General features: G+C 49.7%; 1 protein-coding gene across 2 annotated transcripts in view; it reads left to right on the top strand.

The window, feature by feature from the left end:
• Positions 1-23,791, top strand: part of LOC139048396 (uncharacterized) — a 70,426-nt gene that overhangs the window by 19,170 nt on the left and 27,465 nt on the right. The window contains exons 5-6 of one of the 2 annotated variants that reach the window (XM_070522769.1): positions 10,292-10,381; positions 14,311-14,391. In XM_070522769.1, coding sequence (XP_070378870.1) covers positions 10,292-10,381; positions 14,311-14,391 — 171 coding nt within the window. The remainder of the gene's footprint in view (positions 1-10,291; positions 10,382-14,310; positions 14,392-23,791) is intronic. The other variant, XM_070522770.1, reaches the window with a different exon arrangement.

Raw genomic sequence — 23,791 nt, forward strand, 5'->3', positions numbered from 1 at the left:
AATAGCTCAAGAGCAGAGCGAGCACGATGAGCGACGAAAGGAACAACAAAGTCAATATACACAACAGCGTCGTGCTAACGATATGCACGATGCAGTATCACCCGCCCAAACTAAGCGACGCACGATGAGAACAGCTGAAGACCAGAGTGAGTACGATAAGCGACGAAAGGAACAGCAAAGTCAATATACACAACAGCGTCGTGCTAAGGATATGAACGATGCAGTATCACCCGCCCAAACTAAGCGACGCACGGTGAGAATAGCTGAAGAGCAGAGCGAGTACGATGAGCGACGAAAGGACCAGCAAAGTCAATATGCACAACGGCGTCGTGCTCAGGATAGGCACAATAGAGTATCACCCGCCCAAAATAAGCGACGCACGGTGAGAATAGCTGAAGACCAGAGTGAGTACGATAGGCGACGAAAGGAACAGCAAAGTCAATATACACAACACCGTCGTCCTAAGGATATGCACGATGCAGTGTCACCCGGCCAAACTAAGCGACGCATGGTGAGAATAGCTGAAGAGCAGAGCGAGTACGATGAGCGACGAAAGGAACACCAAAGTCAATATTCACAACGGTGTCGTGCTCAGGATAGGCCTGATGCAGTATCACCCGCCCAAAATAAGCGATGCACGGTTAGGATAGCCGAAGAGCAGAGCGAGTACGATGAGCGAGGATAGGAACAGCAAAGTCAATATGCGCAACGGCGTCATGCTCAGGATAGGCACGATGCAGTGGCATCCGCACAACGTAAGCGATGCACTGTTAGGATAGCTGAAGAGCGGAGCGAGTACGACGAGCGACGAAAGCAACAGCCAACTCAATATGCACAGCGGCATTGTGCTCGGGATAGGCCTGATGCAGTATCACCCGCCCAAAATAAGCGATGCATGGTTACAATAGCTGAAGAGCAGGGCGAGTACGATGAGCCACGAAAGGAACAGCAAAGTCAATATTCACAATGGCGTCGTGCTCAGGATAGGCCCGATGGAGTATCACCCGCCCAAAATAAGCGATGCACGGTTAGGATAGCCGAACAGCAAAGCGAGTTCGATGAGCGACGAAAGGACCAGCAAAGTCAATATGCACAACGGCGTCGTGCTCAGCATAGGCACGATGCAGTGGCACCCGCCCAAAATAAGCGATGCACGGTTAGAATAGCTGAATAGCCGACCGAGTACGATGAGCGACGAAAGGAACAGCAAAGTCAATATGCACAACGGGGTCGTGCTCAGGGTAGGCACGATGCGGTGGCACCCACCCAACGTAAGCGACGCACGGTTAGGATAGCTGAATAGCAGAGCCAGTACGATGAGCGACGAAAGGACCAGCAAAGTCAATATGCACAGCGGCATTGTGCTCGGGATAAGTACGACGCAGTGCCACCAACCCAAATTAAGCGACGCACCGTTAGGATAGCTGAAGAGCACAGCGAGTACGATGAGCGACGAAAGGAACAGCAAAGCCAATATTTACTACGGGGCCGTGCTCAGGATAGGCACGATGCAGTATCACCCGCCCAAAGTAAGCGACGCAAAGTTAGGATAGCTGAACAGCAGAGCGAGTACGATGAGCGACGAAAGGAACAGCAAAGTCAGTATGCACAACGGCGTCGCGCTCAGGATAGGCACGATGCAGTATCACCCGCCCAAACTAAGCGACGCACGGTGAGAATAGCTGAAGACCAGAGTGAGTACGATAGGCGACGAAAGGAACAGCAAAGTCAATATACACAACACCGTCGTCCTAAGGATATGCACGATGCAGTGTCACCCGGCCAAACTAAGCGACGCATGGTGAGAATAGCTGAAGAGCTGAGCGAGTACGATGAGCGACGAAAGAAACACCAAAGTCAATATTCACAACAGTGTCGTGCTCAGGATAGGCCTGATGCCGTATCACCCGCCCAAAATAAGCGATGCACGGTTAGGATAGCCGAAGAGCAGAGCGAGTACGATGAGCGAGGATAGGAACAGCAAAGTCAATATGCGCAACGGCGTCATGCTCAGGATAGGCACGATGCAGTGGCATCCGCCCAACGTAAGCGATGCACTGTTAGGATAGCTGAAGAGCGGAGCGAGTACGATGACCGACGAAACCAACAGCAAAGTCAGTATGCACAACGGGGTCGTGCTCAGGATAGGCCCGATGCAGTGGCACCCGCCCAACGTAAGCGACGCACCGTTAGGATAGCTGAATTGCAGAGCCAGTACGATAAGCGACGAAAGGAACAGCAAAGTCAATATGCACAGTGGCGTGGTGCTCTGGGTAAGCACGATGCAGTGGAACGCGCCCAAAGTAAGCGACGCACCGTTAGGATAGCTGAAGAGCAGAGCGAGTACGATGAGCGACGAAAGGAACAGCAAAGTCAATATGCACAACGGGGCATGCTCAGGATAGGCACGATGCAGTGGCACTCGCCCAAAGTAAAGCGACGCGCGGTTAGGATGGCTGAAGAGCAGAGCGAGTACGATGAGCGACGAAAGGAACAGCAAAGTCAATATTGACACGTGTACTTATATTTAACAGGTGACCACGTTTCGCCGCCTAACAAATGTTATCGCACAGCGCGGGACGCGTCTGCATGTATCCGAAGTTTCTGGAAAGTTATCGATGCTTCTATCCGCTGTGTTGTCGCCGAACCTTGTGGTATCTGATTTCATCGCGTGACTCGAATGTTGTAGAACTTTGTGGAAGGCATGCGGGTCCGAACGATTAGTCTGGAACATTCGATGACTGCTGTATAAAAGCCGATGCACTTGACCCGCTGATCAGATTTCCGACGATCGCCGACCGTGTTCGCCGCTATCATTGTGCTATAAGTGTAGCCTGTTTTTGTGGGCACAGGTTCGCCCAATAAAAGCTAGTTTTGTATTCCACCGTATTCTTGCTTTCTTCACCGACACTACCCCGTGACATCTGGTGGAGGTGCTTTTCGTTCATGTACCGGACGCCCCGGACAAGCCGTGATCCAAGCCCGGAGCACAAAGAGAACACCAACGTAGTCCCGGAGCATCGAGCAAGCCGCCGTCTTCAACAGCTGCCCCCGGAGCACGGACCTCTACCTGAGAAGACCAAGAAGATTGTGGACAAGGCAACCCCAATGGCAGCCCCAGCGTCCCCCATCGTGCTGCAGCAGCCCAGGGAACCTCCGACGTTCCGCGGATCAACATTCGAGGACCCGGAAACCTGGCTCGAAACGTATGAGAGGGTCGCTAAGTTTAACAGTTGGGACAGTGACGACAAGATGCGGCATGTCTATTTCGCGTGGAAGACGCCGCCAGAACGTGGTTCGAGAATCGGGAAGCCACCTTAACGACGTGGGACCTTTTCCGAAGCGGCTTCTTGCACACGTTTACAAGCGTCGTGCGAAAAGAGCGAGCCCAAGCTCTACTAGAAACCAGAGTGCAGCTGCCAAACGAGACGATCGCAATCTTCACGGAGGAGATGGCCCGTCTTTTCCGGTACGCCGACCCGGAAATGTCGGAGGAGAAAAAAGTTCGCTTCCTGCTGCGCGGCGTCAAGCAAGACCTTTTCGCCCGACTTATTCGTAACCCACCGAAGACTGTGGCTGAGTTTTCTGCAGAGGCATCGACGATCGAGAAAACTCTGGAGATGCGCACCCGGCAATATAACCGCCAGGGGCACACGCCGCAGTATGCCATCCAAGGACTAGGTTCGGACGACCTTCAAGAGACCATCAGGGCCATTGTGCGCGAAGAACTGCGCAAGGTCCTGCCTTCGTCGCAGCCTCAAGTAGCTTCGATCACTGACATCGTGAAAGATGAGGTTCAGCGATCGCTTGGGGTTCCTGAGGTGCAACCTCAATTACTGCAGCCCCAGCCAGAAGCGATGACCTACGCCGCCGTCGCACGCCGTCAAGGTCCCCCTCCGCGACCACGCCAGGGCCCTGCAACGACGCAATTCCGTCGTCCGCCGCCGCCGCCGCAAGCATGCCCACCCGTCACCCAGCGCACCTACGCGAGGAAGACGGACATTTGGCGAGCCCCCGACCAACGTCCGCTCTGCTATCACTGCGGAGAAGCCGGCCATGTGTATCGCCGATGCCCATACAAGGAGATGGGTCTGCGAGGTTTCGCCGTCAATACTCCGCGCCCGCAGCGAGGTGAACGCCCTCGCGATATCGGGGTCGTGCTCAAGATAGGCACGATGCAGTGGCACCCACCCAAAGTAAGCGACGCACGGTTAGGATAGCTGAAGAGCAGAGCGAGTACGATGAGCGACGAAAGAAACAGCAAAGTCAATATGCACAGAGGCGTTGTGCTCTGGATAAGCACGACGCAGTGGGACCCGCCCAACGTAAGCGACGCACGGTTAGGATAGCTGAAGAGCAGAGCGAGTACGATGAGCGACGAAAGAAACAGCAAAGTCAATATGCACAGCGGCGTTGTGCTCTGGATAAGCACGACGCAGTGGGACCCGCCCAACGTAAGCGACGCACCGTTAGGATAGCTGAATTGCAGAGCCAGTACGATGAGCGACGAAAGGAACAGCAAAGTCAATATGCACAGTGGCGTGGTGCTCTGTATAAGCACGATGCAGTGGCACGCGCCCAAGGTAAGCGACGCACGGTTAGAGTAGCTGAAGAGCAGAGCGAGTACGATGAGCGACGAAAGGAACAGCAAAGTCAATATGCACAGCGGAGTTGCGCTCTGGATAAGCACGACGCAGTGGGACCCGCCCAACGTAAGCGACGCACCGTTAGGATAGCTGAATTGCAGAGCCAGTACGATGAGCGACGAAAGGAACAGCAAAGTCAATATGCACAGTGGCGTGGTGCTCTGTATAAGCACGATGCAGTGGCACGCGCCCAAAGTAAGCGACACACGGTTAGAGTAGCTGAAGATCAGAGCGAGTACGATGAGCGACGAAAGGAACAGGAAAGTCAATATGCACAGCGGCGTTGTGCTCTGGATAAGCACGACGCAGTGGGACCCGCCCAACGTAAGCGACGCACCGTTAGGATAGCTGAATTGCAGAGCCAGTACGATGAGCGACGAAAGGAACAGCAAAGTCAATAAGCACAGCGGCCTTGTGCTCTGGATAAGCACGACGCAGTGGGACCCGCCCAACGTAAGCGACGCACGGTTAGGATAGCTGAAGAGCAGAGCGAGTACGATGAGCGACGAAAGGAACAGCAAAGTCAGTATGCACAGCGGCGTTGTGCTCTGGATAAGCACGACGCAGTGGGACCCGCCCAACGTAAGCGACGCACGGTTAGGATAGCTGAAGAGCAGAGCGAGTACGATGAGCGACGAAAGGAGCAGCAAAGTCAATAAGCACAGCGGCCTTGTGCTCTGGATAAGCACGACGCAGTGGGACCCGCCCAACGTAAGCGACGCACCATTAGCATGGCTGAATTGCAGAGCCAGTACGATGAGCGACGAAAGGAACAGCAAAGTGAATATGCACAGCGGCGTGGTGCTCTGGATTAGCACGATGCAGTGGCACGCGCCCAAAGTAAGCGACGCACCGTTAGGATAGCTGAAGAGCAGAGCAAGTACGATGAGCGACGAAAGACACCGCAAAGTCAATATGCATAGCGGCGTGGTGCTCTGGATAAGCACGACGCAGTGGGACCCACCCAACGTAAGCGACGCACGGTTAGGATAGCTGAAGAGCAGAGTGAGTACGATGAGCGACGAAAGGAACAGCAAAGTCAATATGCACAGCGGCGTTGTGCTCTGGATAAGCACGACGCAGTGGGACCCGCCCAACGTAAGCGACGCACGGTTAGGATAGCTGAAGGGCAGAGCGAGTACGATGAGCGACGAAAGGAACAGCAAAGTCAATATGCGCAACGGCGTGGTGCTCTGGATAAGCACGACGCAGTGGGACCCACCCAACGTAAGCGACGCACGGTTAGGATAGCTGAAGAGCAGAGCGAGTACGATGAGCGACGAAAGGAACAGCAAAGTCAATATGCACAGAGGCGTTGTGCTCTGGATAAGCACGACGCAGTGGGACCCGCCCAACGTAAGCGACGCACGGTTAGGATAGCTGAAGAGCAGAGCGAGTACGATGAGCGACGAAAGGAACAGCAAAGTCAATATGCACAGCGGCGTTGTGCTCTGGATAAGCACGACGCAGTGGGACCCGCCCAACGTAAGCGACGCACCGTTAGGATAGCTGAAGAGCAGAGCAAGTACGATGAGCGACGAAAGGAACAGCAAAGTCAGTATGCACAGCGGCGTTGTGCTCTGGATAAGGACGACGCAGTGGGACCCGCCCAACGTAAGCGACGCACCGTTAGGATAGCTGAAGAGCAGACCAAGTACGATGAGCGACGAAAGACACAGCAAAGTCAATATGCATAGCGGCGTGGTGCTCTGGATAAGCACGGCGCAGTGGGACCCACCCAACGTAAGCGACGCACGGTTAGGATAGCTGAAGAGCAGAGCGAGTACCATGAGCGACGAAAGGAACAGCAAAGTCAATATGCACAGCGGCGTTGTGCTCTGGATAAGCACGACGCAGTGGGACCCGCCCAACGTAAGTGACGCACGGTTAGGATAGCTGAACGGCAGAGCGAGTACGATGAGCGACGAAAGGAACAGCAAAGTCAATATGCGCAACGGCGTGGTGCTCTGGATAAGCACGACGCAGTGGGACCCACCCAACGTAAGCGACGCACGGTTAGGATAGCTGAAGAGCAGAGCGAGTACGATGAGCGACGAAAGGAACAGCAAAGTCAATATGCACAGCGGCGTTGTGCTCTGGATAAGCACGACGCAGTGGGACCCGCCCAACGTAAGCGACGCACGGTTAGGATAGCTGAAGAGCAGAGCGAGTACGATGAGCGACGAAAGGAACAGCAAAGTCAATATGCACAGCGGCGTTGTGCTCTGGATAAGCACGACGCAGTGGGACCCGCCCAACGTAAGCGACGCACCGTTAGGATAGCTGAAGAGCAGAGCAAGTACGATGAGCGACGAAAGGAACAGCAAAGTCAGTATGCACAGCGGCGTTGTGCTCTGGATAAGGACGACGCAGTGGGACCCGCCCAACGTAAGCGACGCACCGTTAGGATAGCTGAAGAGCAGAGCAAGTACGATGAGCGACGAAAGACAGAGCAAAGTCAATATGCATAGCGGCGTGGTGCTCTGGATAAGCACGGCGCAGTGGGACCCACCCAACGTAAGCGACGCACGGTTAGGATAGCTGAAGAGCAGAGCGAGTACCATGAGCGACGAAAGGAACAGCAAAGTCAATATGCACAGCGGCGTTGTGCTCTGGATAAGCACGACGCAGTGGGACCCGCCCAACGTAAGCGACGCACGGTTAGGATAGCTGAAGGGCAGAGCGAGTACGATGAGCGACGAAAGGAACAGCAAAGTCAATATGCGCAACGGCGTGGTGCTCTGGATAAGCACGACGCAGTGGGACCCACCCAACGTAAGCGACGCACGGTTAGGATAGCTGAAGAGCAGAGCGAGTACGATGAGCGACGAAAGGAACAGCAAAGTCAATATGCACAGCGGCGTTGTGCTCTGGATAAGCACGACGCAGTGGGACCCGCCCAACGTAAGCGACGCACGGTTAGGATAGCTGAAGAGCAGAGCGAGTACGATGAGCGACGAAAGGAACAGCAAAGTCAATATGCACAGCGGCGTTGTGCTCTGGATAAGCACGACGCAGTGGGACCCGCCCAACGTAAGCGACGCACCGTTAGGATAGCTGAAGAGCAGAGCAAGTACGATGAGCGACGAAAGGAACAGCAAACTCAGTATGCACAGCGGCGTTGTGCTCTGGATAAGGACAACGCAGTGGGACCCGCCCAACGTAAGCGACGCACCGTTAGGATAGCTGAAGAGCAGAGCAAGTACGATGAGCGACGAAAGACACAGCAAAGTCAATATGCATAGCGGCGTGGTGCTCTGGATAAGCACGGCGCAGTGGGACCCACCCAACGTAAGCGACGCACGGTTAGGATAGCTGAAGAGCAGAGCGAGTACCATGAGCGACGAAAGGAACAGCAAAGTCAGTATGCACTGCGGCGTTGTGCTCTGGATAAGCACGACGCAGTGGGACCTACCCAACGTAAGCGACGCACGGTTAGGATAGCTGAAGAGCAGAGCGAGTACGATGAGCGACGAAAGACACAGCAAAGTCAATATGCATAGCGGCGTGGTGCTCTGGATAAGCACGACGCAGTGGGACCCGCCCAACGTATGCGACGCACGGTTAGGATAGCTGAAGAGCAGAGCGAGTACGATGAGCGACGAAAGACACAGCAAAGTCAATATGCATAGCGGCGTGGTGCTCTGGATAAGCACGACGCAGTGGGACCTACCCAACGTAAGCGACGCACGGTTAGGATAGCTGAAGAGCAGAGCGAGTACGATGAGCGACGAAAGACACAGCAAAGTCAATATGCATAGCGGCGTGGTGCTCTGGATAAGCACGACGCAGTGGGACCCGCCCAACGTAAGCGACGCACGGTTAGGATAGCTGAAGAGCAGAGCGAGTACGATGAGCGACGAAAGACACAGCAAAGTCAATATGCATAGCGGCGTGGTGCTCTGGATAAGCACGACGCAGTGGGACCCACCCAACGTAAGCGACGCACGGTTAGGATAGCTGAAGAGCAGAGCGAGTACGATGAGCGACGAAAGGAACAGCAAAGTCAGTATGCACAGCGGCGTTGTGCTCTGGATAAGCGCGACGCAGTGGGACCTACCCAACGTAAGCGACGCATGGTTAGGATAGCTGAAGAGCAGAGCGAGTACGATGAGCGACGAAAGGAACAGCAAAGTCAGTATGCACAGCGGCGTTGTGCTCTGGATAAGCACGACGCAGTGGGACCTACCCAACGTAAGCGACGCACGGTTAGGATAGCTGAAGAGCAGAGCGAGTACGATGAGCGACGAAAGACACAGCAAAGTCAATATGCATAGCGGCGTGGTGCTCTGGATAAGCACGACGCAGTGGGACCCACCCAACGTAAGCGACGTACGGTTAGGATAGCTGAAGAGCAGAGCGAGTACGATGAGCGACGAAAGGAACAGCAAAGTCAGTATGCACAGCGGCGTTGTGCTCTGGATAAGCACGACGCAGTGGGACCTACCCAACGTAAGCGACGCACGGTTAGGATAGCTGAAGAGCAGAGCGAGTACGATGAGCGACGAAAGACACAGCAAAGTCAATATGCATAGCGGCGTGGTGCTCTGGATAAGCACGACGCAGTGGGACCCGCCCAACGTAAGCGACGCACGGTTAGGATAGCTGAAGAGCAGAGCGAGTACGATGAGCGACGAAAGACACAGCAAAGTCAATATGCATAGCGGCGTGGTGCTCTGGATAAGCACGACGCAGTGGGACCCACCCAACGTAAGCGACGCACGGTTAGGATAGCTGAAGAGCAGAGCGAGTACGATGAGCGACGAAAGGAACAGCAAAGTCAGTATGCACAGCGGCGTTGTGCTCTGGATAAGCACGACGCAGTGGGACCTACCCAACGTAAGCGACGCATGGTTAGGATAGCTGAAGAGCAGAGCGAGTACGATGAGCGACGAAAGACACAGCAAAGTCAATATGCATAGCGGCGTGGTGCTCTGGATAAGCACGACGCAGTGGGACCCACCCAACGTAAGCGACGCGCGGTTAGGATAGCTGAAGGGCAGAGCGAGTACGATGAGCGACGAAAGGAACAGCAAAGTCAATATGCGCAACGGCGTCGTGCTCAGGAAAGGCATGATGCAGAGGCTCCTGCTCAAATCAAGCGCCGCATCATTAGGATGGCTGAGAAACAGCGCCAACACGATGAGCGACGAAAGGAACAGCAATGTCAAAATACACAACGGCGTCGTGTTCAGGATAGGCAGGACCCTGTTCAAGGCTGGTCAAATTAGTCTATCGGATGATGTGATACGACAGCTTCGCTGACCAACCACCTTCACAACGTAGATTGCAGCATTTTTTTCCTTGCCCAAAACATCGCACGCCGTAACAAGATACGGTTTGGCTTAATCAGTATGGCAAGCTCCTGCGTAGCCTCGACATGCTTGGTTCTGTTCCTTGGAATTAAGACACTTTGCTGAAACTGCGGTGTCGTTTTCAATCTACTTTATTTGCATCGTTGATCACGTCATTGCACACTTTGTTACAATGAAGAGTAAAAGTGAAAATAGCAACAAAAGCTTTTTGGAATATCTCTGTGATACTTAGGCGACTGCCCGATTGTCATTCAACAGACAATCATATATATGCGGTCAACAAAGTCCAGTTGCTAGCAGAACTGCATTTTCTGTTTTCTCTTTTTTTAGGGGAACAAAGCCCATGTCCTCAGGTATATTCAAGCTGCAAGGATAAGAGCAACAGTTGACCTATGTTGGAAAATCCTGACATTTTGCTTCGTAAGTTGGGTTTTTATACGGATAACGTTGCTTTTTCTTGTGCATATACATTTATTGAAATTTTTTGAAAGTATCGAGGTAGAAGATACTCGGACCTATAAATCTGATGTCTATTTTACGCTTCCAGCAGAGTGTACAACACACCAAGCCGTATTTTGCCGTATAGAATGTAGCGCAGTGCTCTTGAGTGACACGTCAGTGCAAGCTTACGCATAACTCGCCCACTTTTTAGGACAGTGCTGAAGATTACAACGTAGAAAAGCTTCCCATGCTGTCGATAAATAGGTTGGTATTTCTTTTAGCTGCGGCACAAACATATAATCACGAGCCCTCAGGAGAACTCTTGGGTGTTTAATTATGAACCCCAGAAGATCTGGCTCCTCAAAAGCGCGTCCGGTGTGAGGAGGCTCGCTTGCGAGCAGGGAAGAGACGCGTACTCTTCTTTGTTTTTTGGGGCTTGACCCACTACCTGCATGTTTCAATCTCACGTATGCAGATATCGTGGTTCCTGTACATATGATATCCTAGCACTCCCGCATTTCAGCGTGAGGTTCCTGCATTTCTAACTTCTCTTGGAAAACCGGAGCAGTTTCTTTTGCTTACTCTATGTGCAAATTTCTCCAAACAAGCAATGATACAAAAATCTATACCTATTTTTTAGTGTTCATTGTTGCATCGCATTTTCTTTTCTGAATTTTGTCAAGCCTAACAGGACTTACAGAAACCTTCAAGAGAAATTTGTTTGTGTTCTTTTTTTTAGATAACGTAAGCTTTCCGCCGAAAGGGGCTGAACTGAATTTATTTCTGTTCAGGTTAGGTTCAGGTCCGCAGAAAAATTTATAAATATTCAAATGATTTCGGACGTTACTCAACCGGTTCATTCGCGATGAAATATCTTCCGTTTTACGTAAAAAAGCGTGAGACACGGTTCTCATAGCTATTGCGTGGAGCTGCTGCAAGCCGTCTTTTCTTTTCTTTGCATGGGCAATAAAGCGACAATAAATGGACACACTAAGTCAGTTCTGCTTTGCAAAGCCTTGCTTAAAAGTTTATAAATTTCGTGATATTCTGATTATTAGAAAATAACATAAAGGCCGAAGTTCTATTTTGTTCCCAGTACCTCTAGGCCAGCATTGCGTAACGGAATGCAAAGCACTTTTTTTTCGTATTTTGGCCTCTTTGTGTAACTACAGGTTCACAAAACCAGCCATTTTCAATCGCTGGCTCTTTTCGAGCGCAGTGAAGTCAATGTTTATTGATGAAGAATTGCATAGGACCGAATAGGCACCCTGTAAATTTTATCGCGTCAATGTCGAGCTGTTGCGCGTATTTATAACGCGGCGCCGACACTAGTATTTCTTTTCCGCGCCTTTACTGGTATTACATGGCTCTTCTCGCGCTGTGTTTTCGGTATTCTAGATGTGTAACTTACTCTGACAGGTGAGATAACTTTTTCTGCTTAGAGTCCTTTCAGGTAAAGAATATCCCAAAATTAGAGGCCATGCACTGTTGCATATACGACCTTTCTTTTGCCTTTTCGCTGCACCAAATAAATTTTAGATTGCCTACGGCAGATAGCACAATCCTAAACCTCGGCCTTAAATACTGGATGAGGCGGCCATTACTTCTATGAGAAATCTAAGTGTTCAATTGAATAATAAAGTAATTACGCTAATTAAGTTTTCCATTAATTCTTTACGCCACACATTTCAAGCTACCAATTGTAGCCGCTGAGTTCGAACGGCGCATCCACTTAGAACAAACACTGTGGAGAGTACCAGTAGAAGGATAATAATTTTCAAGGAGTGGGACTAAATGCATTGGCGTTCCAGTTACTTCTTTAAGAAACCTCTGTTTTATGTACTGAACCTCAAAGTAACTCGAACACCAATGCGTTTAGACGGATACTTTGAAAATTATTATGTCGAAACTTGTGCCGTTCCAAGTGTATATGCCGCTCGAACTCTTCGGCTATAATTCGTACGTTGAAATATGTGGCGTAAAGTAATGAATTTTTATTTATTTATTATTTATTGATACTGTCAGCCCATGACGGGCTATTACAGGAGTGAATTTAACATACATAAACAGAGAAGTGCATTAGTGCGCTTGAACAATGCACTAAAAAGAAGAAAAAAGAAAATGAAATAGCACTGCTGATATGAAACACATTAGCAATATAGTTACACAGCACACATTGATTTATTATATCACAATATCAGTACAGAACATCAGGGTGCATCACGGTACATAATGCAACGTATTTCTTCCAATAATGCATTAACTGATTTTATTTGGACAATTGAATCAGGCAAGGAGTTCCACTGCTGAATTGCCCTGGAGTGCACTATACCTGAAGCAGTCATTGTGCACTGTGGAAGGAGGTATTTACAGACTGTGTCTGTTCCGTGATGTTTCCTGTGTCTTCATTTGGAAGTAGTAGTCCTACCTTATTTTGACATGGTTATGAATTACTAAGAACAGGAATTTAAGCCTTCCATACTCCATTCGTTTTTGTAGAGATGAGAGCTCTGCAAGTTTAGATAATTCAGTTGGAGAGTGAAAACAGCGCTATTTAATAACTATAAACCTAGAAGTAAGGCGCTGGACCTTCTCTAGTTTTGGACAGCTACTTTGGGTGTAGGGATCCCATGCTATTTTTCCGTACTCAACATAAGGAGGACGCAAAAATGTTGTGCCAGCACTCCGCCAAAGTTTCCCGCGCTCCTGGTACATGTTGCCCCTGTAGAAAGCGATATAATATGCTTTCTGTTCTCGTTTTTTGCAGAAATGAAATAAATCACGTAGTTCTAAGTGAGCGCGTAACATCATTTCGCGAAAGTGAGCCGTAAGGAACGCGACTTTACAAATACTTCCCGCATCACATTGAGGAATACATGAATTTCTTGCTGCAGTATTTGGAGAGAACAAATAAATTTCGCAATGAAGCAACTCAACGCATACATAATTTACCTAAGGTGCGCAGCCATAACCAAAGTTAGAAGAATAAGGAGTTGATTTGTGTTAAAATATTAAAAAATGTCCTTAAGCCGTCTAAAAACAATTAGATAAGTATGTAGTGCGGACAACGAGCAGAATATGGTAGACTTCGAGACATTTATTTTACGGGATGACAGGACCTTGCGGTCTAATGCAACTTTTTGCCGCTCCATAACGATACATCTTCATCCACTCTTTCTTCGAAGGATTGGCACAAATTAACTAACAAACAGAAAGTAATGTCATCTAAACGCTGCAGAGTGAGCCAACTATAATTTAAATCTGCGATGCCGCATAATAATTGGCGATAAAATCGACGCCTGCTCTTTCTCTTTATCCATTGAGGCACCACCTCTGCGCTACGCCACGGGAAATTTCCGCGAATCTTCAGTCCTACAGCAGAAACACCACGGATGGCTGAAGTGCAAACAGCAACCCGTCTATCGGACAGCACAACCAGCAACCAGTGCGCTATATACTGTGCCTAAACAGAGCCCCCCCCCCCCCTCCCAGATGTCCTGAGCGCAACCAGCATTTTACCCTACTATGCATTAGGAATGCATGCCGATCACGCATAGAGATTACTGAGCCGATGATATCGCTGTGGCAAGCCACTTGAGTGCTTCCGAGCAAACTTACTTCACACAGCGCCGTCTATTCTCGGAAAACTTCAGCAATGACTCCGTGCTCAGCCTGCGGCTTAACCAGTTCGAAACTGTTGTGCCAAAAAATCCCAGGTAGGGATTGGTTCCAAGATGGACTGGAATATATTGGTGCTCACTGGTCGCGATTCGGCAGAACATAATGGTACAGCTCCAGTTCTCGGTTAAGTTCAGGTTAGGTTAGACACCATGCCCACTCGTGCAGCACCTTAAACTTTTTGCAACTGTTCAGTGGCTATATCGTAATAGCAAACTGGTTCATTCCAGGCTACTGGATCAAATGTGGAGTTTCCATCAGAAGAAACAAAGGTAGGGGCGGGCGATAGCCGGAACACTACCACAACTGGAGTAAGTATAACGCTGCTTATAATATATAACAATTTGCACTACAATAAGATAGCCTACTGATCACAGGGTGTCACTAGTGCAGCAGACCCCGCGTTCTTTTCTTTATTAACGGTAGCTTCCTAGACCTCTTCAAAGTCCAAGGCGCGAATGCTGCGCAAAGTACCGAACTGCAGGAACGTAGTTTTGTTAGCAGAAACCGACTAAACCACGACACCTAGCTTGCCCACTATGTGAACTACGCACTTGCTAGCTTCTTCAAACTCACCGGACCTTCTTGAGCAAGCTGGCTGGAGTTTTGTACCAAATGTAACAAGACACTCTCAAGAGATGAACTTAGGCATTCCATGCGATATATGTTATCCCATTACCTCATTCTTATTTCTGCTTCCCATTATGGCAAAACATAATTGAAGTTATCTTGCTCTCTTAAGCGCGCTGGCCTACATTTACTTGGGAGGCATAAAGGACCGTCGTTGGAAGTGAAACAGTCGAAGCCTGTGACCGCTTATTTGCAATCACCTCAAGAAACTTTCAGTTCCCGACTTTTTGAGATTATAGTTCTTGAGTGCACTGGCCGAAGTCGTCACTAGGCTTCAGAGGAGACCCTGTAATGTTTATTTACTAGAATGTCGCGACGGGTATTTCCTCGTGGCCTTGTGGGGTGTTTCTCTTCCGAGTTTCAGAGAAATCTCCCAAAGTGCGTTCATTGAGCAGGAAGCAAGAAAGGATATATATAATATCATCCTAGCACTTGTATAATTTCCGCATTAATGGCTTGTGTTCGTTAATTTTCTTCACGTTCTCGCCATTTTGATCTTACAGTTTACATATGTGCTCTTTGTCGCTTACTACGTAGTGCCCAGAGCTCGCGAAGTTTTTAAGTGAGTGCCCGCAGAATATGCAATCCCCATGTGCGCATTAACTTTTCCTCATGGCTTCTTAAAGCACAAACTGCAACGACCTTTTTTGGCGACGCATACGCATTTTCGCCAACGGTTTAGTCTGCACGGCAGCAAACCGAAAAGAAAACAAAGTGCTAACAACACACCGCCACAGACACTGCTTTTGGGAGAAATTAGCTTCGCTTCCTGGTAAGCGCCTCTGTGAATGCAATGGCGAAACCTCTCAGGCATGGCAGCGCGCCGAGAAGGACGTAGCACAAACAGAGCCAATAATCGTGCATCTACATCTGACACAACACGCTGGCTAAAGAGCGAAGGATATAAATTTTAAAGCGTTTAGGTTTCTCGTGAAACTAATGGTGATTTCTTGACAGTACCAAGCGGCTTTAGTTGGCCCATCCCGATAACAGCGCAGTCTCACACGCTGGCGCACACTGCACGGAGGCACCGGTGGCACGGTGGTAAGGGCAGCGTTCTCACATTCTCCAATCGTGAGAACTACACCTTTGAGACGTTACGCCTCGGCTCGCGGGCGATGCACGGGCTTCGCATCCAGTCTTTGCGGAAGTGGCCCTTGATGTACCAGTATGCTGCCGCCTACGCGTAAACCACGGCGGTCACTGGAGTGCCATCGACGACACAGAATGCAAAGTACACCCACAGTGAACCACCTCACAAAGCGTGCTAAACGCATTCACGGCGGCAACCAGGGTTGGTTGTTACTCTTGTTTTGTCTTTTAGAGACACCTACAATGCACAGTTGTCAAAGTGTGATTTATTAGCTCGAAAGCGTCGCACGATGGCCGTCAATCGTCATTTAAGCTTATAGCAGCGCAGGCAGGCTATTCGTGGCAGTCACAATTTTAAAAACACCTGACTCCATTGGTGCACTGAATGAGATCGTGAACGCGTTACGCGGTATTCTCTGTCAGACTATTACATGGCTGGTGCTTCCACATTTCTCACATTTGTGGGCTACCACATGTTATTTCACAAATGTGACAAGGGGCAGCACTAAAGCGCGTCTCGCGAAATTTACGACGTTGACGTTTTGTCAAGCAAGCGCTCATTTACAAATATTCCAAATAAGGAGAGAACACTATTTTATCTGCGCGCAACTTTGATGAAACCAATAGACATAGTCTTCCTTCCCTCTCACCAGCACAATGCCTACGTAAAATCACACTCGGTGGTTGCTGTTAAACAAATAATTATGGGGTATTACGTGCCAAAAGGACCACATGATATGAAGTGTGCCGTAGTGGAGCACTCCGGATGAATTTTCCCCAGCTGGGGTTCTTTATCGCGCACCCAATGCATGGGACACTGGCGTGATTGCGCATCACGCCCCCATCGAAGTGTGTCCGCCGCCGCCGGGATTAAATTCGCGCACTCAGGCTTTGCAATGCAACGCCAAAGCCACTACGTCCCCACGGCGGTTAACGCTTAACGTGATCCCAATCGTTGTCCGTCGGGAACTGCCTAAAATCACAGTAATTTACCTGTACCCCGCCACGAGGCTTTACTTCAGCCCCCATTGTGGCTTATGGCTTCGGCGTTGCGCAGCTAAAACGAGGGCGACAGTTTCAATCCTGGCCATGGCGGCCGCATTGCAAGAGAAGCGAAATGCACAATAAAAAGCGTGCGACGCTTAAGCTTTGCCTTAACCCCACAAAGCCAAACGTATCATTTTTATAGGCTGAATTTGATGCCTGAAAAATCTGATTTAGTGCTTCAAACCTAATGTTCAACACATACCACCCTTTTCGACATATCGTGGGGGAGTGATTACTTTTGAATACTTCACCAAATGCATAAATAATTACATGGTTATCATACTAATATTGAACTCAATTATTTCGAAGTTTTTTTTTCATAGCAATATACTCTTCGTGGCCAGAAATACGTGTGAGCAAGTTTTTTTTTTTTTGACGTGCAATGGTGTTCCAAATTTGTGGGGTCAAGAATGGAACGCCGCAAGCACTCAAAGATGTCTGACTCCTTCTCATATTTCCTGTTTTTCGGCAACTGAAACCTTATCTAACCGGAATGTTTACCGGGGGGTGGTGGCAGCCAACACCATGCACGAAGGCGAGTTTCCTGATGGAAACGCGGCCTCTCGCTTGGGCCGTGTATGCGCGGAGGCGAGGGCCGGGCGCACCGCTCTTTGGATGGTAGAAACGCTTGAAAATTGGATCGTGCTTAGGCTTCCGCGTAAAAAATTGTTTTCTAACACATCCAAATTACAGTCCGACGCTGTCGTGTCCGTAGGTTGTTCGTAGGGCGTACCTTGCGATTTTGCTGGCACATTTTAGTTTGAGAAATTCAATGATTTCTGTAACGCTTCTGTGCCGCACGAAAGGCCTGCGTGGTTGGGTACTCGTGGTACGGAATGTTATTTTACTCAGGAAACGGTCGGCGCTGGACGCCGGACGCCGAAGCCGGATTTTCTGCGGCAGAGGTTCCTCTTTGGCGCTTTCCTAAAAATACTCGGTGGCATCTGGCGACGCCGCCGAAAAGCCTGCGCGTGAATTCATAAATACGTTGTGCGCCCTTGCCTACGAACGCTGAGCAACGCATCATGCTTCTTTTTAGCGCTTTCTTTTTACATGCTACGCCCTCTCGTGGTGTTACCGAGAAGTCCACGAATGGTATCCGAGACGAGAAGCGAGGTGCTCCAGAGCCTGCCAACGCTCAAAATTGTTCTGTCGCTTCCCACGCGGTCAGTGGCACATCGCAGTGACCTAAGTTGCCGAGAGAGAAAGAGAGAGCTTTGATTGTCAATGTTGAGGGGAGTTTTCTTTTTCAGCGGTGTCGGCTAGCGTGGCGTCTGCGTCGCCGCGACGCTATGAGCCCATTCCGCCAACCGTATCTGGTCTTCCGTGTTGGAAGTCTTCGTCTTCGTCTCCCACTCTTCGTATGAAGGAGCTCGCCTAAAGAGTTCTCTCGGGGGAGGGTTCTTTTGGTATCCCCACAATATGTGATCTTGGTCCGCCAAGGGGCAGTTACAATGTTTGCAGTTTGGTGGGTATTCACCACCGGTCATTGCAGCTAGTCTTTTTGGACTAAGTACAGACCTAGTCTGTACTCTCCTGAGGTTAGTGGCCTGTATTCTTGTCAGTGTCTCGTGCGGGGATGGCTATAAATGCCTCGATTCGCGGTAATAAACGGTCATTTCGTTAAAGGTGTGGATACCTGCATGTCGGTCAACCCCGTCGGGCAAGCCCGCCTCTCAATTATTGCTGCTCGGGCGGCTAGGTGGGCAGCCTCATTGCCAGGGCTGTCCGCATGAGCGGGTACTCACACCAACTTCAATTGATTGAGTTTTTTTTTATGATTCTGAATGCTCGAGGGGAAATGAAACCTTGAGTTGTAGTTACGAGTCGCTACTTTTGAGTCAGATATAATAATCTTGGTGCCCGGAATGGAGGTGGTCAAGGCGATCACGGCCTCTTCCGCCTCCACAATGGAAGATGTGTTTACCGTCGCACAGCTTATGGTGTGTCCGTCGCAAGTAGTGACCGCTACGGTGTGTCGTCCATCACTGGTGCGAGCAGCATCCATGTATATGGTGGGCTGGCTTTTGGAACATGGCCAAATTGTCGCCGCCCTAGCTTTGTGTCTACCGCTGTCTTCAATGCTCATGTTTTTTGGAAGCGGGGGTATAATGATCTTGATCCGGATAGTGTTGGGTATCCGCTGTCGCTGCGGGATGTGTAAGACTGGGCGATATCCCAAGGTGTCCAGGATCCGCTGTCCTGCGTGTGTGCCAGATAATCGAACTGTTTAAGCCCATTTGTGGTCCTCTATGATTTCATCAACGTTGTTATGCACCCCAAGACTCAAGAGTGCCTTCGTATTAGTCCATTTGAGGAGTTTTTTTCGAAATGGGTCAAAGCCACGTAAACAGAAGTTGAGAAAAAAAGCAAAAATTTGTTACCGGACCTAAATGCAACGCTATCAAAGCTATTATATGATATGCTTTACATGTCAGCTAGGGCAAGTTAACGACCACAAGTAATGAAAAATTATGCGGCAAATATGCCCAATATTAGGGTGAGAACTTTGGATTTGGCTCGTATTGAATTGAAACGCTGGATTTTAGGCGGTATTGCTATGAAAACTTTATTAAAATTGGCTTTCGAGAATGGCATCATGTAATCTTGACAGAAAAGCTATAATAACATTGGCAGTGGGGCACTGCATTTTGCATTTTGGCAACGGGGCATTCTTGCTTTTACGGTGGTGATGCGGCTTCTTTTCACTTCGTCGTCGACGTCTAGGGATAGATTTTCGCCGATCTCTTCATTGCCATCCGAATCCATGAACAACGATATCAGAAAAGCGAAGAACTCGCGAAAACACGAACGAAACACTCTGAGCTGTCAAGCGGGAACCAACTCCTTGGCGGGAACTGACAAGGAGGCTGCCATGGCTACATGACGTCACGCCAAAAGCACTCTACTATTGGGCAAATGGATTTGGCTCATTTTGATCCGTGCAACAGCTGGATCTGGCTCAATTTCGATACGAAAAACGATCTGCGAACACGTTCGCCTGGCGTTATTTGACCCATTTCCTTGCAACGGGTTTTCTATGAGAAAGTAGCCTAGTCTTTCTTGTCATTACCGTTTTATCTGACCTAGTTTCGGTTTGTGGATTTGGCTCATTTCGAAAAAAAAACTCCTCATTTGGGCAGCCCAAGAGCCTGTTTGAATAACGTTCGGATTAGACCGTTAATCCGTTCCAAGCCCCTCTTCCTGAGATGCAAGTAAGGACAGACATGTGCCACCCGGCTCATAAAAACGCCTGGATTAGTCTGCAGGCATCTTTCTCCTTACCTCCATGCCGTCGGTTGGAGACCCTCCTGAGAAGGTTCTGTAATTGCCCAGCTGTAGTGTGGAGTCGTGCTACGGAGTCTTGGTTGTGGGTGTTTTGCTGGATCCAGAATCTTAACACACTTATTTTAGGAATGGGTGGGACGGCTTGTCCAGCTACCTGCACCTGAATGTGTGCGGGCATGTTGGCAGCCGGGTTTGCGGGATTTTCATTGCGGACTATAAGCAGTTCTGATTTTTTCGGCGAAGAGCTGACGTCATTCTTGCGAGCATGTTTCTGCACTGTGTCAGCCACTGCGTGCAGTGATTCCGAAATTTCTCCATCCGACCCAGTGCACGTCCAGATCCCTAGGTCATCGGCGTAGGTGGCGTGCCTGATAAGAGGAATCTCTTTGAGCTGTCGGGATAAGCCAGCCATGGTGGTAATAAAGAGGAAAGGAGAAAGTACTGCTCCCTGTGGTGTACCTCAAGTGCCGAGCTCTGTGGTTTTACTTTCAACATCTCCTATGTTTACGGGGGTAGTACGCCCCTTGAGGAATGTGGTAATATAGGTATATGTTCTCTTACCGACGTTCATGTTGGATACGTTTTCTAGAATGGTTGATGTGAGACATTGCCAAACGCTTTGTGTATGTCTAATGCTAACACTGTTCGAGTTGCGCGTATAGGCGCTGGGTTAAGGATATCATTTTGTACCTGCCATGGTATGTCTTGGGTGCACAGTTTGGGGTGAAAACCGATTATTGTCTCTGGAAAGAGGTGGTTGGTTTCGGCATAGTCAACCAGCCTATTGAGAACCACATGCTCCATAGCCTTACCAAGACAAGAGGTAAGGGATATGGGCCTGAGGTTCTCTAGACTGAGTGACTTGCCCGGTTTAGGAATGAAGACCACGCTAGCGTGCTTCCACTCTGGCGCGGGTGTATCGTTTTGCCAGTGCTGATTAAAAAGCTTGGTGATCATTGTTATGGCAGGCTCATCTAGATTCCTGAGAATTTTGTTGGTGATCTTATTTTTACCGGCTGATGATGTCGTGTGTAGGCAGCTGAGAGCGGCGCGTACTTCGGCCTCGGTGATGTCTTCATCTAATGTTGTGTTTTCGTCTTTTCTGTACTCTATATATGCACCCGGTTCCCGTTCTGTGTTAAGATATTGCCCGGTTAACAGGTTGACGAGATCAGAGTCTGTTCCCGGGAAACTGTGTACAATTTTCTGAATCCTTTTATGAGCAGCACTTTTACAGTGCTGTGGATCTAGCATGTGTTTAAGCAGGGTCCAGGGGTTCTTTTTGCGCAACTGGCCATTCATGCTGTCGCATAATCGGTTCCATTGCTTAGTGCTGAGCTCGCTAGTGTAGTCCTGAATCTCTTTCTCTAGGGCGGCGAGTTCATGACGCAGCGTGCGGTTGATCTTTTTCTTTAGCCATCTCTGCTGAAGGTCTTGATGCTTTTCCCATAGACCTAGAAATTTCGAGTCCGGCATGGGGCCTTCCTCTTCTATCGGTGCCATGGCTGTGGCATTGTCCGCATCCAGGATAAGCTCATTTGTCCACGCAGTGAGGTCTGTTATATCGCTGAGCTGTTTGCGGTGTCCTACGTATAGGAATACATCCCATTTGGTATGTGCAGCTAGCTTCATTTTCCTTTTATTCCCTTTGGAAGGGATAGTGATAACAACGAGATAGTGATCGCTCCTAAGGCTAGTTTCGGTGTTATCCCAAAGAGCCCCATTGGCATTTTTGATGAAGCATAAGTCCGGCGTGGTATTCCTGCTTACGCTGTTGCCGATACGCGTGGGCCTATATGTGTCAGTGAGGATTGTAAGTTCTAAGTCACTTGTCACTGAATATAACGTATTGCCTTTCCTAGTGCAGTTTCGGTATCCCACAACAACAAGTTGTTCCTTTTCAGCGGCTTTACATGCTTTCTTCAGGAGGGCAATAACATTGTTGCTTTTATCTTTCGGCGAGCTGTACAAGTTAAGAATGAATACACATCTGTGTTCCTTTTTTCGTGGCAGTAGCCGTACAACCATGTAAAGAATTTTGTCTTCCTGCAGATCAATTTGCAATGCCGTAAGGCTGCGTTGTATATCAACTGCCGTGGAAGGTCTGTTGTCGGCTTCAGGTTATTCATTGAACGTGGTATACCCAGTAATTTTGACTTGTATGGCTGTTTCCTGTCAGGCTGCAACATCTACCTTGGGATCAAAGCTAGCGAGTTGGAACAGCAGTGCTGCAAGCTTTTGCTTAAAGTATCTGCAGTTTCATTGTATAATGCTAATGGTTTCAGCCGTATTTTTTGGTGTACGGTTCGGCCCTTACCGGCAATCCAGATGTCATTTGATGAGATGACAGATGAGAGGGCTGAACCGAACACCTGATGCATAATTAGCGAGCCCGGTGTTACGTAAGGGTACAGGACATCGGCGCGACATCACGCCACAAGCGACGCGAGGCCCCGGAGTGAGGCGGGTTGTCGCCGATATTAGATTTGTCGGACGATCCTACCGCTGTCAACCAGATGTAGGAGTGGTCGGACGACCTCGCCGCTGCCACCATTTGAAGGAGTTGAAGGTCGTAGAGAGGAACTCGATGAACAGGATTTATTTACATATTAAGCATTTTAAGCAAGATACATTGGCAGTCTAGCGCGACTCCCATATGGAGCCCGCAAGCCTAACATACAGCAAACAGCATACGAGCACACAGCTCACTAGTACATTTCTAGCATGACCACGAGCACTCAACTCCTGACGACGAGCACACACTAGCAGCCGGCAAACGCTGCTTATATCCTCTCCGCTTGACGTCATAGTTCGACGTCATTATTCGACGTCACCGTTCGAGGGCCCCGTGGACGGAGTCCCAGTGGACGGAAACGTTCGTCCAGTCATTGTAAACTAGCCGCCCCCCCCCCGCAGGACGGCCCACACACACAAAGGCACACACGTTCGAGTATCCGGAGCCGACGTCAGAGAGCTTCGTAGAACTCTCGGTGCCGCATAGCTCTCGGTGCCGACGTTAGAGGGCTTCGTAGAACTCTGCTTTGTCCCAGGTGGCGCGGCGGAGTACCAAATTCCTGAGCTGACCGCGCGCCATGTTGCTGCCGGTCATTCGCAGTCCTCTGAAGTGCGCGCCGTCTGGTGGGATTGGAACACGTGCAGCGGGCTGAAAGCTGGCACGTTGCCACCCCGTACGGCCATTCCTAACAGCTCCTCCATGGCCCGGAAAATCTCGCCTGGCCAGTGCTGGCAACCGCTGGGCATGAAGAGAACGGCTGGCGAGCAAGATGATGGCTTTGCTCTCTGCAACCCCTGCGCACTTGGAATGCCTTCAACCATCTCACAACAACTGGCACAGAAGAGTCGACCCGGCAACACAATACCGCTCAGCGTTCAAGCGCCCGGAATTAGCTGCTAACCCACCAGGCTTCCTATCACAATCTTTATGCAAGTCACTCAACTGGGAATCCCAAATTTTCCCCAAAATTTCGTACCGCCAAAGCGAGCGTTCACGTTCCCCCTGAGTTTGACCAAACCTGACCGTCGCGCTGCACAAGAGTAAAGGTTCACGCAGAACTAAACTGCAGGCTCTCAACCACCAATACCCCAACATAACTTAAGCAGCCTAACTTCGCGAACAGCCGGTTCTTATCCTAT

The sequence above is a fragment of the Dermacentor albipictus genome, chromosome 8 (assembly GCF_038994185.2).
Source record: "Dermacentor albipictus isolate Rhodes 1998 colony chromosome 8, USDA_Dalb.pri_finalv2, whole genome shotgun sequence".
Taxonomy (NCBI): Eukaryota; Metazoa; Arthropoda; class Arachnida; order Ixodida; family Ixodidae; genus Dermacentor; species Dermacentor albipictus.